Here is a 17308-nt window from a genome sequence, read left to right as displayed (position 1 = left end):
CAGGGCTACCCCAGTGGTGTTGGGGAGAGGGAGAAAGGCCTATCTTTCGTTTTTCAGAAATGTCACTGAATGCACAAAACCATCTGAAATCAAGTAAATAGGGGCATGGTTGGGGGGGTGCTCCAGAGATGAACAAGGAAACGGGGTTCATCAGTCCTCAATAATGTCATAGCTGAACATTTGGAAGTGTTTGCTCTGGGCTTGGCTTACTTGACAAGATGACAATGACCGCAATTATTTCTCCTAGCTCTCCCCATGGTTGAAAGTTGTCATTTTCACCCTTTTTTACAGATGTGGACACTAAGGTCTTAGAGGGGTGAAGAAATCTGCCCAAGAGCATAAGACCAGGAAATAGCAGTCAGAATCAAACCTGGGCCAGGAAGATGGCTCAGAGGGCTTGAGTGCAGGAGGCCTTGAGTTTGATTCCTAGCACTGCCTGGCTCCTGAGTTAGCCCCCTGAGCACCACCTGGTGTGATCCAAATGCACACACACACACACACACACACACACACACACACCCCAACACACACACCAATACGCTTCTTGGATCCTTTGCTTTTGTTTTCAGCTTTGATGAAAAAGTTGTGTTTTTACCTTGAATATTCCTCTCCCCTGGCCTACTCCTTCTACCTTCCTTTCCAGCCTGCTTGGGCCTCCCCAGAACCCGTCCCAGTTCCACTAGTCAGAGGTGGGGCTGGAAGCAGCTAGCGCCTCTCCAGTTTCCAGGAGTCGAAGAATTTATGAGTCCAACTGTCTGAGGTTCTCGCGTGCAAAGAAGGAAACTGGGAGTCCTTGAATGCTCCCCTTCTCTCCACGTCTCACTCAGAAGGCTTCTTGGCTTGCTTCTGCAGAGGGGAGCTGTCTTGAGAAAAGTTTGTTCCTCTTTCCATTTCACACAAGCAGCTTTCTGTGACTTAAGGTCCAAAAGGATACAAAGCCACACAGACAACCCCTGATTGGTCACTGATCACACCTTTCCCTCTTGCAGACTTCTGTTTATTTTGTTTTGGGGACACACCTTGTGGTGCTCAGGGTTTGCTCCTGGCTCTGCACTAAGGAATTATTCCTAGTGGTACTCAGGGGACCATATGGGATGCTGGGGATTGAATCCATATCTGCCACATGTAAGGCAAGCGCCTTTCTCACTGTATTATTATTCTGCCCCCACCCCACCCCTCCTGCAAACTTCTGATCTGCCTCTTCTGGGAGGCCCCTCCCCACTCTGCTAGTCCTAAGCTAAAATTGGGGCTGGGTAGCAACAAAGTGGATGGGAAATAAGTCAACAGACTGGATTGCCCCAGTGAGAGTCCCCCTACGCTCAGTGCAAGTCTGGAGTAACCATCATCTGTTGAGCTCTAGGAATTACACGCAGGACTTGGATTAGAGCATCTCAGATGACCCTGACGGTCTCCTTGAACTATTAGTGTTTCTCCAACAAAGAAATTGAAGTTCTCTCCAAGAAGTGAGGTATTTGCCAAAAGCCACACAACTTGTAAATGGTAGAGACGAGTTACGAACACAGTTATGCTGGATTCAAACTAGGGATCATTATCTTTAGTTATAATACCAAATTCATGTTTGATTTTAGGGTAAGAAACTAAGGTTCAGGGATCTCGAGGAATTGGCTAACGGTCACACAGCACACTAGATTGGTCTGACTTGATTGGTAGCCAAAGAGATCTGGGTGAAGGTGGGCTAACACTCTCACTAGGGCTGGGGGTAGAGGATGGGCTCCTCTTGCCCCCAAAGGCATCCATCCCTGGAGATGAAGGAGGCAGGACCTGGAGGGGTTCAGTGCTCCCTGGGGTGCACCCCCAACCCTCCTCCAGGAGACCTTGTGCTGGGGCAGTCTCCTTGGGAAGCTTCAGCAGAAATGGGCTCCTCTCCACCCTACTCCTGGAGTAACCATCCAACCAACTGCCCTGAGCAGTCCAAGTGAGCCCAAGAGACAGGGGCAGAGGCTGGTTTAGTTCTTTGCCCTCTGGATAGATGGGAGCTGTCCATGCTGAGGGTCATTATGGGGCAAGCAACTCTTGAGTGTTTCCTAGATACTGCGCAGCAGGAAGGCTTTCCCTTTGTCGTCTTCCCCTCCTGTTTTCAGCGGCCATGAGTGATAGACACTGCTGTTATCTCCGCTTCTCAGAAAAGAGGCTGAAAGATATCCCCAAGCGACTGAGCCAGGAATCAAACCCAGGCACATGAACCACCGGCTCGACTGCAGGGCCTCTCAGATTAGTCCCTGGGCCAGCAGCCTCAGTATGGTCTGGGAACATGTTCAAAAAGCAAAGAAAATGCCGCTGAATTCAAAAGCCTCGGAATGGGGGTCCAGCCATCTGCGCTAGCTCTCCAAATGTGAGAATTTCTGCCTTACTGCTTTATAGCTATTGCGGGGACCTAATTAAGACCATTGGTTCTGAGGTCAGGCAGAGCTGAGTTCAAATCTCCGTACCATGGGACCAGAGAGATGGATGGTACAGGGATTAGGCACTTCCCTTGCATGTGGCCAACTGCGATTCCATCCCTGGAACTGCATATGGCTCCCAAAACAGCCGGGAGTGAATGATTCCTGGGCACTAAGCACCACTAGGCGTGCCTTCCCCCCACAAAGAAATCACTGCACCATGACTTTCAGTATCACTGTATCACTGTCATCCTGTTGGTCATCGGTTGCCTCGAGCAGGTCCCACTAATGTCTCCTTCGTCCTAGCCCTGAGATTTTAAAAAGTGCCACATTCGAGGCTCTTTCAGGGTCAGGAGAGTGAGACCCATCATTGTTACTGGTTTTTGGCATATTGAATGTGCCACAGGGAGTTTGCCAGACTCTGCCGTGTGGGCAGGATACTTTTGGTAGCCTGCCAGGTTCTCCAGAGTAAGACCTAGATAATAAGATGTCCGCATTCACAGCCACGCGCTTCTGGGAGCAGGGTTTTATAGTCTCTGGGTCTTAGCCATTGATGGGATTACATGGAGCCGGGGGCAGTTGGTGGGTGTAACGCCTGGAAGATGGGGGATCTGCGTGGAGGAGGCCCCAGTCCCAATCCGAGCAGGCCTAAAGATCTACGCCCCGGGTCCCGCACACCTGGGTTCCTCTGCCGGTTCCTTCATGCGTGAGACTCATCTGAACATGTGGAGAGCGGTCTTAAGCATGGCTGTGGCTGGAACCGGAGGATTTCAGCTGCTGGGGCTCTGCTGGGGTGGGGAGGGAAACTCAACCCACCCTCCTCCAAGGGGCCCCGGTGAGGACAGCCAGGCGTGGAGGCAGGAGACTCTGAGCTGTTCTCTTCTAGGAGCAGGGTTGACTTTCGGTGTCAAGTCAAATTCTGTGGGCCTGGAGGAACAGCAAAGGGTTGAGAATGACTGCCTGGTGGCATACAGCCACAAGTTCAGATCCCCGGTGTTCCACATGCACAAATCCTCACTATGGCTGCCCTAGTTTGAGCCTGGTGAGCTCTGCTGTCTGTGGCATCCCTGGTGTCATAGACAGTTGTGAGCACCACAGCTAGAAAGATGTGCTAACACCAAGGCCAGGAAGCATGACCTCTGTTGAGCACTCCAGTGAACCCCTGCCCCATGAGCCCCACAACCATATTATGGGTGCCTCGAGTAAGGGCGTGGTCCTGGCAAGCCTAGAGGAGTGCAGAGCTCGGTGCCCTCCATGGCCGAGTGGGCGAGAACCACAGCCTGTGGTGTGACCATAGCAGGCACCATAGCCAGGCATGTGTGTGTGTGTGTGTGTGTGTGTGTGTGTGTGTGTGTGTGTGTGTGTCCCCTGGTCACTGCCACCTCGTGATAAATATGGAGGAGGGGTGGCAGGGATTTATACTCAATCTACTTAAAAAACAGAAAACAACCTTTAAATGTTGAGTTCTAGTCTTCCTGGCCTGTGGGGGTACTTTCACCCCTTGAAGTGGAATAGCTCAAACCAGAGAGCAGAGCCCACCAGCCAGGGCAGTTGCAGGGCAGAGAGGGAGAAGGCCTCATCCAGGTCCCTGCTGATTGGGGTCTTTTCCAGAAAGGTCTCAGCCATGTAGGTCTGTTCCCACGGTATTTAGGTCATACTCAGTGGTGCTCAGGGGCTACTCCTGACTTGGTGCTTAGGAGGCCATGCACTGCTGGGGATCCAAGCCGGGATTCCTGCATGCATAGCTGCATCCAGAATTATGAGCCTTCTTCGTCCCCAAGCCCTAAGATGGTTTCTCTGTGTGTGGTGGCAGCCAGCACTCAAGGGGTTCAATACTCACCTGCTATTATTATTAGAGGCAGCACCCAGAGCTGGGCATTAACCTGGTCCTGTTCTGGTCAGAGTAGGGCTGAGGGTTTTTTGGTTTGTTTTTTGGCTTTTTTGGTCACACCTGGCAATGCTCAGGTATTATTCCTGGCTCTGCACTCAGGAATTACTCCTGGAGGTGCTTAGGGGACCATATGGGATGCTGGGGATTGAACCCGGGACAGCTGTGTGCAGAATAAGTGCCCTACTTGCTGTTCTATCCCTCTGGCCCGTTTGTTTGGGGTCCTTCCAATGGTGCTTAGGATTCCAGGATCCCTCCCCAGTGGTCCTTGGCCAACAGGCAGCAGACTAATGCAAGGGTCTGGCATGTGCTGCTTGGATTCTGCAGACCCAAGCAGTGCTCAGGAACCTCTAGGGCTACACTCAGCAATTCTCAGGGGTTTCCAGGACTGTAACCTAAGATGTTCAGGGAATCCTATGGTTCTGGGGATCGAACGCAGGCCAACCGCAGACAGTGAAAATGCCTTAGCCCCTGACCTATTTCTCTGGTGCAGAACTAAATGTTTTTTTTTAATTTGTTGTTTTCGGGGGTCACACCCACCAACTGGCCCCCTGGTGCCGTGTATGGCCAAGACTCAGAGACTATAAAAACCAACTCCCGGAAGAAGAACAGTGCAGTCTCCTGCCCCCGCGCCTGACTGTCCTCGCCGCCGGGGCCCCTTGGAGGGGAGCGGGTTGAGCTTTCCTCCCCACCCCAACCAGGGCTCCGGCAGCCAAAGACCTCCAGGACCAGCCACCACCATGCTGAAACCACTCTCCGCACACATGAAGGTACTGGCAGAGAGAAAAGTCACACGGGTTCCGGGGCCGAGATCTCCAAGCCTACTCGAATTTGGGCCGAGCATCCTCCACCCAGATCCTCCAAATTCCAGTAGGCGGGGGTCACACTCACCAACTGGCCCCCTGGCGCCGTGTAATCCCATCAGCGGCCAAGACTCAGAGACTATAAAAACTAGCTCCCGGAACCATGCGGCCGCGCGACATCTTATTATAACATCTTATTATCTCATTCCTACTTTGGACAAACTGGCAGGCTACCGAATGTAGCCTGCCCACACAGCAGAGTCTGGCAAACTCCCTGTGGCGTACCCAATATGCCAAATACCAGTAACAATGATGGGTCTCGTTCTCCTAAAGAGCCTTGAATATAATCTCAGGGCTAGGATGAAGGAGATGTTACTGGGGCCTGCTCGAGGCAATCGACGAATAACAGGATGATTTGTGATTTGTGATTTGTTGTTGTTTTATTTCAGGTCATGTTCAGCAGTGCTCAGGGCTCACTCCTGGTTCTTTGCTCAGGGATCACCCCTGGAAGTTTCCAGGAGACAATATGGGGTGCCAGAGGTCAAACCTGAGTCTGTTGCATGCAAAGCCAAGTGTCATACCCACTGTACTACGTCTCTAGCCACTAATGTTAATGTTTTGGTTTGGGATACACACCCAGTGGTCCTCAGGGTTAACTCCTGGCTCAGTGCTCAGGGATCATTCCTGGTGGGGCTCAGGGGACCCTGTGAGGTGCTGGGGATCTAACCGCGGTTGGCTATATCAAACTGATAACACTAGCTTGGAACTGAGAGTTTAGAGGAGGTCAGAGAAATTGGGGCAGCAACAAAATCTCCCGCTTTGGGGCAGTGGGGTGGTAGTGGGGGAAGGTTTCTCTGGCTCAGCACCTGTGACATGGGGCTGAAACATCTTTACTGTAAGGGACTGTCCTGTGTGTTCTAGGATCTTCAGTGGTGTCTCTGGCTCTGCTTTCTAGATGCCAAAAGGTTCCCCTGCAAACTGTGACAACCCCCAAAGTCTCCAGATGTTGCTGAATGAATGCCCTGTGGTGGGGGTGGGGAGCAAAACCCCTGAAGGACAATAATTACGGAAGGTGCTTTACTGCCCTGGGATGTGTGGGTTCATGTGGGACTCTACAGTTCACCACATGGGATAATGGGGAGACCAGGGTCTCAGGTCATATTCCAGGTAGAGGTCAAACTGGACCCAAGGGCTTCTGTGTCTGCCCTTCCCCATGGGTCTCTCAGAACAGAAGGTGGAACCCAGAGGGCAAGCAAATGGTGCCCACATTCCTGGGGTACGCTACTTTACTGCCCTGCACTCCAACCCCATCTTATCTCTGAGTGCCTGAGGGGGTCTTGCCTCACCCCTCTGGATGCTGCAGGTGCCTGGTCCTGAGCTCCTGTGAACAGAAGCCCTGGGTGGGTTGGCAGGAGTAGATTGGAGCTCTAGCCTGCCCGCCGGGACCATAAAACTGCCAGCAGAGGTGAACGATGAGGCTCCCTGCCACAGACATCCACGGAGATGTGTGGCATGGGTGATTTAGGGCAAGGAGAGGGAGGGCAGGAGAAGGAAAAGCAGTCAGAGCCTCAAACAGAGACGGCAGAGGGGGACAGTGGGAGGAGAGGAGAAGCAGAGGCAGGGCAGCTGTGGATCAAAGGGAGTCCAAGACCAGGACAGAAAGACTCAGGAACTGTGAGAAAGGCAGAGACCAGAGACACACAGAGAGGGGAGCGGGGAAGGCCGGGACGTAGAGCAGAAAGAGCTAGAGAGCCTGAGATCAGACAGACCCAGAGAAAGACCAAGCCCGGAGCCAGCAGCAGGGAGGATACAGTCAGAATCCCCAGAGATGAGAGAGGCAGCCGGAGTCTGCGGTGTTCTGGTCTGTTTCCCCTTGCACCCCAAGCTGCACACGCATGTGTGTCTTTGCACACGTCCCCGCATGTCATGTCCTGGGGGCACAGTGTGTGTGACAGTGCTCGTGTACATGGCTCCACTCTCTCCCTGGTGGGGTGCCAGGCTCAGCCACAGGATGTGAGCACTGCAGAGGAAGCCTTGTCTGAGCCTCCTGCTTATTATCGCAGACAAGCAAACACTGGAGCTGGGCAGGGGTGGAGAGCTGAGCCGTGATCGGGAGCAGTGGGGCGCCCCCGGATCTGGTGGTCAGGGAAGGCCCCTTGGAGGGAATGAGCTTCCGTGGGAATGATGTCACTTCCATTTCGATAGGAGTGATGTCACCCAGGAGCTTGGGAAGATCAGGGCCAAATCCCACCAGGCAGAGGGAAAACCTCATGGTGAATTCGAGGCTGAGAAAGGAAGCTGGGGGTGGGGAGTGGGGTGTGCTGGACAGGAAAGGCAGTTAGGACGGGCTGGTAAGACCAAGGGACGGATGCAGGGCTAAGTCTAAGGGGATGAGCAGTGGGATGGTAGCCCTGGAGGGAAGTCAAGGGACGCAGATCTGGAAAGATCTGGAGGGTTTCTGAGTGGGACAGGGTGGGAGGCTTCTGTAACAGTCCCAGGAGGAAGTGGGAATGTGTGCGCATGTGTGTGCATGTGTGTGCAAGTGTGCACGCACATATGTATGTGTGCTTGTGTGTGTGTGTGTGTGTGTGTGTGTGTGTGGCTCGGGTGAGGGTAGGAAGTGGGATGATGTGGGTTCAGTTAATGTCTGAAAGTAGACTTGACCAGATGGAATTGGCATGACGAGGAAGAGAAAAAGCCAAGGAATGACTCCAAGGGTTTGGCCTGAGCATGTGAATGAATTGTGGTGGCATTTACCAGAACGAGGCAGACAGGAGAAGCTGACCTCTGGGAACAATTGTGTGTGCACTGGTGAGCACTACAGCAAGGCCCAGATGTGCACAGATACATGTGGGTGTTCAGAGCATCCCTGCATGGCCGTTGTCACCACAGGGGGCTCTTGGGTTCAACCTGAGCCCCAGCTCATCTTTGCTCTTCCCTCCCCTTGTCCCAGGTGCTGCCCCTGTCAGGTGGAGTGTCCCCAATGGCCAGCTGGGATGTGGGGGTTCAGATATCTGGGCATGTTCCCTATCCCGGGCATGTTCCCTATCTTAGGAGCCCCATTGGGGCCCCTCCTGGCTGTGGCAGGAAGGCACCAGGGCAGCTGGTGGCCATTAGTAGCGTTGATTACTTCGTGGTAGTGCCACATGGGGTAACGGCTCTGAGACCATGGGACAGCCTGCTTACGAGCTTCTGGGTACTAACTCAGTAAATGTATCAGTAGCCCTGAACGTTTGTGGGTCTGTGTGTGTGGGGGGGGGTCTGTGTGTGTGTATATGTATGTGTCTGGGGGGGGCTTCTGTGAGTGCTGAGTCTGTGCGACCCGTATCATGTGTAAGCATGTGCTGCGGGTTGGTGGGTGTTTCTGCAGGCAGGTATGATTCTGTCTGTGGGCCCATATGTGTTTCTGCCCATTATGTGTGCCCCAAGAGCCCCGCCCCTCTCTTTGGGTATGTGCTGGGATTTATTTCTGAGGTTCGCCTTTGCCGAGAGTATTCGATATGCCAGACACAGTAACAACAAAGTCTCCAATGGAGACGTTACTGGGCTCGCTCAAGCAAATCGACGATCAACGGGAGGGCCTTTGCCTTTTTTTCGCCTTTGCCCTCACATGCGGTGCTGTGTATTGGTGTCATGTGTGTGCATGTGTCTGTGTTCCTGGGGAGTCTACGTCCTGGTGTCAGGAGACGGTGCCCTGGTATGTGGTCTCCTGGTTTCTGGGTTCCTGTGTGGGGAGCTCCACTGGACTCGTGTCTGGGTGGTGCCTGTGACAGTGGAGCCAGCCAGAGGGTGAGTCCTGGACTTGGCTGCTCTGGTCAGCACCTTGGAGGCTGTGTGAAGGCGTCTGCATGTCTCCTTCTCAGCTTCCTCCCTCCCTGCCTCTGCTGTTGGGGCTGGGGTTGGCGGGGAGGAAGGGAGTGCGGCTCCCGGCTCCCGATGGCACACTGGCTAGCAGTTGTGCTGTGAGTGCAGGCTCGCTGGCAGGGTCCCTGCCACCCTCCACCGGCCTTGTGCTTGGGGGCGAATCATGTGCTTGTCCCTAGGTCCAGGTGTCCCCACCTGTGGGATGAGAAGAGCAATTCCCTCTCCTGGAAAGCAGCCTGTCTCCATTGACTGTGATTTGGTGGAGAGTTTTTTTTTTTTTAATTTAAGTCTGGGAATGCTATTACCATTATTTTATATGGAAAAAATCTTGAATCTCCCCAGACCCAAAGTCCTCCACTTTGGGAAGGCAGCGGAGCCTGTGAGGATGGCTGTCTCCAGATTGGGAGGAGGCTGTGGTTAGTCCACAGACCACTGGACTGTGAGTCTGTATTTCCCAAGTGTTCGCCAGGGAGCAGCTACTAGAAAGACCCCTCCTCACCCCCCCCCCCCCGGCCCCTCCGCTTCTTGTGTGCTGAGCTCAGCACTTCCCTGTCCCACCCCCATTGATGCTGCCACAGCTGGGGCGTGACCACATCTGGGCTGCCTCCGAGCAGGGACCACAGTGGGCGCCTCTGAGGCCTGGTTGGGGTTTCCGCTGACTCAGCGCTGCTGGTTCCTAGGCGGGAAATCCCAGACTCCCCCTCACCCTCTTGGGGTTAGATGAGGCTCCACTGTGTGACTTCCACAGGACTCTACACAGACAGACAGACAGACAGACAGACAGACACACACACACACACACACACACACACACACACACACTCAGTGGCCCTCCTGTCATCCCCATCCATTCCTGCTGCTCAGGACTCTCTTGAACCCATTTCTCTGCAGGCCCTTGACCTAGGTGACGATTCTGTGCTTCCAGGGCAGACCCTGGGAAGGATGGCCTTGACCATCTCCTTGGGACATGACCAGACCCATTCCCTGCTCCTTCCCCTCAGAGGTCAGCTGCCCTCCGGTGCTCTGACTAGAAAGGACCCCTCCCCCACCCTGGCCTCCCAGTATGATGACAGTAGCAGTGGTCAGTGGTGTCCCAGCAGGGCCCTGGAAAGGACTTCTGCAGACTTGGCAACCCGCTCCTCTTGCTCTCCGGGTCCCTGTGAGAGTCCCCTCTGGCCTGGGGGACAGAGGACTAAGGGGACAGGCTGGGTCCACTTCTCTGGAAATGCAACCAGAGCAAAAGGGTTACTGGAGGGAAGAGGGGGGCTTCCCCCAATTCAGCCTGCTGGAGGAACAGACTAATTGGAAACGGAGGCTGAGAAACTGGAAAAAGCTGACCAGGAGGCTTGAGCAGGAGCCACGTCAAGGATGCCAGGGATCTGGGGGAGAGGGTCCCCCCCCTTCCTGGAGGCCTGGCCAGGGAAGTAGAAGGGGGTGGCACGGGAGGCCCTTCAAACTCCAGGCCTGGTTCTTAAAGGGCCGGACTCCCCGCCCACCCGCTGGCCGCCAGAGCCCCCTCCAGGGCAGCTCTGGGCACGCAGGGTCCCGCCTGGCGCCCCGGGCCGCTTGCTCACCTGGGCAAGTGGGAGGCGGCCTGGGAGCGCGGCCAGGCCTGTAGCGCGCTGTGCAGCGGGGCTGTGGGTGCGCGGGTCCCGCCGCCACACCGGAGACCCCGCGGCCCGCCTCCCTCCTCCCGCCCAGCGGGCGGGTCCAGCTGTGTTCCATTAGGGCCTGGCAGGTCCCCAGGCCCCTGGAGCCGCCCCCTCATCCCCCACCGGCGCGGCGTGGCCGGCAGTCCCCGCAGGCAGGCGCGCGCAACAGCGCAGGGCAGCATTCAGCCCTAAGATCTCCGGGACAGGGGCAAGCTGGGGACCCCGTGGCTGGCGGGGAGTGACCGAGGACCCTCCCCAGCGGGCCTGAGGAAGTCAGGCCCCCTCCTCCTGATTGGCTGTGCTGGACTGCCCGGATTACTCAGTGAAGTAGGGGGACCCCAGCCAGCTCGGGTAAGTGAGATGGAGGGGCTGCTGGAAGGCCCCGCCCGGATGTGCTGTGTGACCTGGGGCAACTGTCACTCTCTCTCTGGATCTCTGCTTCTTTCCTTTTAGGAGGTAAGCTCTGGCTGGACTCACTCTAGGTCCGACTTCCTACTCCCAAATCTGTACCTTAGGCTGAGGTGGCCTCACCTTGGAGTTTCTCTCCTTCTAACCCTGAATACCACCGCCCCTCCCCACCCACACACCTCTCTGAGGCTGGGGCAGTGGAGGCTGGAGATAAGGAGCAGGACGGAACCAGGTCCACACGGATGTTCACGCCCCCACATGCATCCACATGCCTCCCCCATGTCGGCAGCCCTACCACTGGCTGGAGACCAGGATAGGGCTTGAGAGACAGAGGTGCGCATCACTAGGATTTCAGGGGGTGGGGGACAGGGGAGGCAATTCTTCCCTAAAATAAGGGGACGCAGGGGGCTGTTTCAAGATGTCTTAATATGGGGGTGCGGTCCTGTCCAGGACTCAGGGAGCTGGAGCAGTACAGCTGGAGGGAATGAGGTCAGACTGGCATAAGGACTTCCCAGTAAGAGGCCTCCTGCCGGGGGCCCTGGCTGGCCCTGTGCACACACATGCAGGCTGGCACACTGGAGGTCTCAGGAGCACACGTGTCCCCGCATACCTGTGCATGTGCAGGTCATTTCATGAGAACAGCGTGGCACAAATGTCCGTGTGTACGTGCCTGTGGATCTCTGCCCTGTGCCAACACATGCATGCCTGTATGTGTGCGTGTGCGCGCTGCCTGTCTTCGAGACAGCCAGATGATGTATGGCTCAGCTGGCCGCTTGCTGAGCCTGTATTGATTTATCTGCACCCATTCATCAGGGTTTAATAAAACTAAAAGACGAGCATCCATCAGCGGCGGAGGTTGGCAACGAGGTCCTGGGCCCCAGTGACCTGCTCTCCCACCCGCTGTACCTGTGGGGGAAGCTTCCTTGGACCCCGCACAATTCTATGATGCCTGCCAGGACACTCAGCCCTTGAGGGTGCTTGGCAGGGCTACCTGGCTGGGCCGCATGCTGCCAGCCAGGTACCAGGCCTGTATGTACCAAGACAGAGTGCAAGCTGATAAAATGCTGAAAAGGTTCCAAGCGCCTTGGTAACTAATCTCAGCCTCTGGCCCTCTCGCTCTCCCAGCTGATCCAGCCTTTAGGATCCTGTAGCTCTCTCGTCCAGCAGTATCTGCCCCGATTCGGTGTTTCTGCAATGTTTTCCTCTAACTGGCCAGTGCCTGTACTACACTGGTGGTCAAATATTTTGAATAGCACCCTGGCCCAGGCCCAGATCCTAACCCAAGACCTGCAGTTGGGCCTTGGGGAGGTGACAGCTGGCCAGATGCTCTACTGCCTGAAGCCAGTGCCCACGCCCCACAGGCTGGCCACTACTTGCCCAGGAGTGGAGCTGGGATGTGTGGTCAGAAACCACTTCCTAGACTCTCTGCTTTCCAGGTGCTGCGGCTGGGGCCTTCCTCTGAGGGCCATGATGTGGGCATCTTGGGCTCCTAGCTTGTGGCTCCTCGGGCTCTGGGCCACCTACAGCCATGGGACAGATCCAGGTGAGATGACCTGGGAGCATGGGGGTGTCCCAAGCCTGTGACTGGCTCCTTGAGGTGCGGGGATCCTGGGTCCATATGCCATTGTGTGCCTGAGCCACGTGGACTTTCACTTATAGGACAATCGGGGCATCTCTGGGGTTTGCATGTACTGACCTGAACTCTCATGCTCTGAGCTCTATGCTTCTGTCTGCATGGTTGTATGTCTCTGAGTCTCTCTGTTTGCCTCTCAGAGCTGCTCCGTGCATCAGTACCTATCCCTACCTCTCTGTGAATGAGAGAACCGCCTACACACTAAATCCAGCCTGTTCACCCCATATGGTTTGGGCTGGGGGTATGTGTGTAACTTCCTTTCAGAAGGAAGTTCTGGCATGAAAAAGGCTCTGTGCTCACCGGTCTTCCTCCTAGTGGAGAATCCGTCCACAGCTTATTGCTCCTGCTCTGCCATGGCTGGCGGTGGATAAAGGGCCCGCCCTGAGGCTCAGACGCTGGATGGGACAGAGGGTGCAGCTTTCCAGGGCCCAAAGCCAGAGGAAGTTGACTAGGCAACTTGCCCTGCTTTGCTGGGTGCCCTTGGGGCTCAGGAGCTCAGCCTCCCAGTTGATCAGAACAGAACTTCTAGAATCAAAATCTAGCCGACAGGAAGCAGAGAAACTAAGGCCCAGATGCAGTCCTGTCTGCATTCGGGTGCATGCGATTATCTGCTGGCCGTGTGTCTGCATATGTGTTTCTGCCTGCGTGTGTGTGTGTGTGTGTGTGTTGCTCTCTCCGATAGGTTCCCTGGGGGTTGGGGCAGAGCATTTCAACATCTGTAAGGAATCTGGGCCCATTGCCAAGGGGTGAGTCACCCATTGCTGCTGCCGATGCCAAAGACAGTGATAGTCTTTCTGTCCAGACCTGGGGGAGGAGGCTTGAGCGGGGTCACCGGGCCTAACAACCCCAGCTTTCTTCCTCGGGTGAGGCAGCCAGGAAGGCCAACGCCCCGCTTCTAGGAGCTCCACTCCCCGTTGTATCCCAGCTGTGTTGAGGGCAGAGCCTTCCCACCCCTCTCTCCTGGAGGAGAGGACACCTCTTCCCAACACAGTGGGCTCAAAGGAGTCAGGCCCCCAGCTGCCACACAGACCCCCTTAGCGGTTTGGAAACCTGCATCAAATGCCCCCTTGCCTGTTAGCTCCTGCAGATGCCCTGTCTGGAGCCCTGCAGGTTCTCTTGAGTTTGTGGTCCCCTTGGACCCTAACTCTTCTCAATACTGCACAATCGACTGACTCAGGTGAAAAGTGTGCTGTTGGCTCAGGCTGGAGTCTAGCCTTCTTGTCTGTGTTGAATGGGAAGAAGAACCCCACCCACCACTGACAACCCCTACAGCAGCTGTGTGTAGTTGGTAACAGGGACTCCCCCAGCTCACAGCCGGTGACAGGGATTCCCCAAGACATGCAGAGGCACCTGTATTGGCCCCAGGAGACCTTTCCTCGCCCCTGAAGTGCTCCTCCTCTACCTCCCATGTGGGTATCCCCATGTTGGGGGTCCATCCCCTGCTCCCCAGCCCCTCTGAGTTCCGGCACTGCTGCCCAGAGCTTCTTCCTTGCATGCTCTCATGGCTGGGCTTGAGGATGTGGTTTCCAAGGGATCCTGCTCCCTTGTAAACTTGCTTGTGGCCCTGAGCCACCACATAGCCTCTGGGCCTCAATCTTCCCATCTGCCTATGGAAGGTCCCGGTTCCCAGGGAAGCCAGAGGCCAGGGCAGGCAGGGAGAGCTTGGCTCAAGGAGTGGAGCAGGAAGCAAACTTGCTCCTTCCCAGGTTCCCCTGGAGCCTGGCTGTGCAGGGAGGGCAAGCGTCAGCCCCCGGTGCCCCGCGTCCACTGTTTTCCAGGTGAAAAGTGCCCTTCATCTCAGCAAGAAGGACTCAGGTTGGAACACAGAAGTGACTTAACCAACGTGACTGGTGCGTTCTCCTCTCCTTCCGCCATCCTCCCCTCTGCCATCTATCTTCCCGGGGGTGGAGGGCTGTACCCTCCTCTCCTTGCCCTCTTCATTTGTTGTTCCCCTGCAGGCTTCAACCTCATCCGTCGACTCAGTCTCCTGAAGACATCTGCCATCAAGAAGATTCGAAACCCCAATGGGCCTCTCATCCTGCGCCTGGGGTCAGCCCAGCTCACCCAGCCCACAAGGTAAAGGTGCCAGGGCGACTGCTGTGGTCCACGGCAGACCTCAGTCACACTCCCACGCCCCTTGGAATGAGGGGCTGAGTTCCAGGGGCTCTCCTGTGGGGCACTTTATCCCGTCCCCCACCTCCAGAAATGAACCCAGACTCTCCCTTGCCACCGGAGATTTGTAGGATCAGCAGGGAGGCATGCCCAGTGGCCCTACTCTGGAGGAGGGAGGTAGGTCAGTCTCCTGTGGGCACCATGAGGAACCAGCACAAGAGAGAATGTGGCAAGAGTGGCTATGTGTGGGCCAGAGAGGTAATGCAGAGGGTAGGGTGCTTGCCTTACAAGAGGCCGATCTCAGTTTGATCCCCATATGGTCTCCAGAGCACCATCGGGAGTAATTCCTGAGTGCAGACCCAGGATTAACCCCTGAATATTGTCTAGTGTGCTCCCCCTCAAAAAAAAAAAGAGTGGCTATACGTGTGTGTGTGTGTGTGCATGTGCACACATATACATATATGTGTGCACACATGCCCTGTGTATAAATGCGCAACCTTACAGTGCCAGGAAGACCTAGCACCTCTCACCTCTTCAACCTCTTCTCTGGAAATGTTCCTTTATCTTTATCTGCTGCATTCGTTTTCTTTCCAGCCATGCCAGACTCTTTCTGTCACTTTTCAGTGTCCCTTCTCCACCCACCCTGGCCATGTCAGGGTCCCCAGAGCCTCCTGGCATCCTGGAAAACACTCCCCAGAGTTATAATAGGGCTGGGGATGGGATTCACGCCTTGCAGAGGCGAGACCCTGGGTTTGAGCCCCCAGTACTACAAAAAAAAAACTGAGAACACAAGGCCAGTCCTGACTTGGAGCATTGGGGTGGGTGTTCTGGGGTTCTTTGTGGCTTTGCACACACCCTCCGAGCCCCACTCAAAGGTTCCAGGAGGGCAGTTCCCTTCTCTGTCTCACCATGCTTATGGCCAACAGTGCCCTGGCATGGCTGCAGGGTGCTGGATGGGCACACGTGTAGGAGGGGAGGCTGGGACCACCTTGTGCAGCATCGAGGGTCCTGTTGCCAAGCATCTGGCCCTCCCTGTTCTTGCCTGCAGACGCGTGTTCCCCCGGGGTCTGCCCCAGGAGTTCACCCTGGTCTTGACGCTGCTGCTCAAGAAACACACCCACCAGAAGACCTGGTATTTGTTCCAAGTGACGGATGCGGAGGGGTACCCACAGGTGAGCCAGGACCCCCAGTTCCAGCTCCTGACTGTCCTGCCCTCTGGGGTGCCAGCCTCAGAGCCACCCAACTCGCCAGCACTGAGGCCATTTGTCCAGCTGGACCGCCCGGGGACCCCAGCCAGCTTCTTCCCCTCTGGCGCAATGAGCTTGTAGATCCTTAAGTTGGCCAGGTGGCAGCCTCGGGGCTCTGAGCATCAACATGGCCCCTTGTCCATCCCCACCAGATTTCCCTGGACATCAACAGCCAAGAGCAGAGCCTGGAGTTCCGCGCCCTGGGCCGAGACGGCGACTTTGTGTCCTGCACCTTCCCGGCCCCTCAGCTCTTCGACCTGCGCTGGCACAAACTCATGCTGAGCGTGGCTGACCGGGTGGCCTCCATGCACCTGGACTGCACCACAGCCTCCTCCCAGCCACTGGGTCCCCGGCGCCCCGTGAGGCTGGGGGGTCACGTCTTTCTGGGCTTAGATGCTGAGCAGGGAAAGCCCGTCTCGGTGAGTGCCTGGTGGGATGTCTGCTTCCTGGGAGTCCGGGGGAACCTTCTGGAGTGCCTGTCTGCCTGGACCCTTCCCTTCCCCACTGCCCCCCACCCTACTTCGGCATCCAGCCTGTTCTGGTCTGTCCCCTGGGACTCCTGCCCTCTCCACACGGAGCACTGCTTGGTCCCAAGGCTTCCGTTGCCCTGCGTCATGTGTGTCTCCTGCTACCTTCCTGGGAACGCTTTCTCTGAAGATCCCACCACCAAGTAGCTTCTGGGCAAGGCCCAGTGGGAAATGAACCTGAAACCGTTCCTCTGGGCCAGAGGGAATATTTCTCCCATTTCTCCCTCTTACCTGGCATCCTGTTTCCTTTTGCTTTTTTTTTTTTTTTTTGCAGGGGCGGGGAGCAGGTAGGAGAGGGGGCATATTTGGCAGTGCTCAGGGCTTACTCCCGGTTCTCCTCAGGCGTCACTCCTGGCAGGTCTTGGGGGACTTCATGGGGTGCCAGGGATTGGACCCAGGTGCCTCCCTGAAGTACTATCATATCGCTCCAGCCTGTGTTTCCTGCTGCTTTGGGTGTCGGTTGTCTTCCTGACCTTCTCCCAGCCCAGAGTGGGGGTCCGGTCCTGGGCCTGAGCTCTGCGTATGCCTGATGGGGCCACGCCCCCCCCCCCCCCCCCCCGTGTGAGGGCGTGAAAATGACACGCATGTCCCTGCAGTTCGACCTGCAGCAGGCTCATCTCTACTGCGACCCGGAGCTTGTGCTGGAGGAGGGCTGCTGCGAGATCCTGCCCGAAGGGGTGAGTGGCCCGCCGGGCCCAGCCAACAGATGGGAAAGCGCTGCCTCGAGATCTCAGAAAGTGGCTGGGTCCGGGGGTGGGGATCTGCCTTTGGA

At 56.0% G+C, this 17308-nt stretch overlaps 1 protein-coding gene across 1 annotated transcript in view; it reads left to right on the top strand.

The window, feature by feature from the left end:
• The first annotated feature begins 10344 nt into the window (after positions 1–10344).
• The window catches only part of COL16A1 (collagen type XVI alpha 1 chain), a 47625-nt gene continuing 40661 nt past the window's right edge, over positions 10345–17308 (top strand). Inside the window, exons 1-7 of the mRNA XM_056122695.1 lie at positions 10345–10960; positions 12454–12560; positions 14429–14500; positions 14609–14726; positions 15811–15934; positions 16162–16428; positions 17133–17213. Of these exons, the coding sequence (XP_055978670.1) occupies positions 12485–12560; positions 14429–14500; positions 14609–14726; positions 15811–15934; positions 16162–16428; positions 17133–17213 (738 nt within the window). The 5' untranslated portion in view covers positions 10345–10960; positions 12454–12484. The remainder of the gene's footprint in view (positions 10961–12453; positions 12561–14428; positions 14501–14608; positions 14727–15810; positions 15935–16161; positions 16429–17132; positions 17214–17308) is intronic.

This window comes from Sorex fumeus, unplaced genomic scaffold, assembly GCF_029834395.1.
Source record: "Sorex fumeus unplaced genomic scaffold, SorFum_2.1 ptg000047l, whole genome shotgun sequence".
Lineage (NCBI taxonomy): Eukaryota > Metazoa > Chordata > Mammalia > Eulipotyphla > Soricidae > Sorex > Sorex fumeus.
This window is presented reverse-complemented; position numbering and strand designations above follow the sequence as displayed.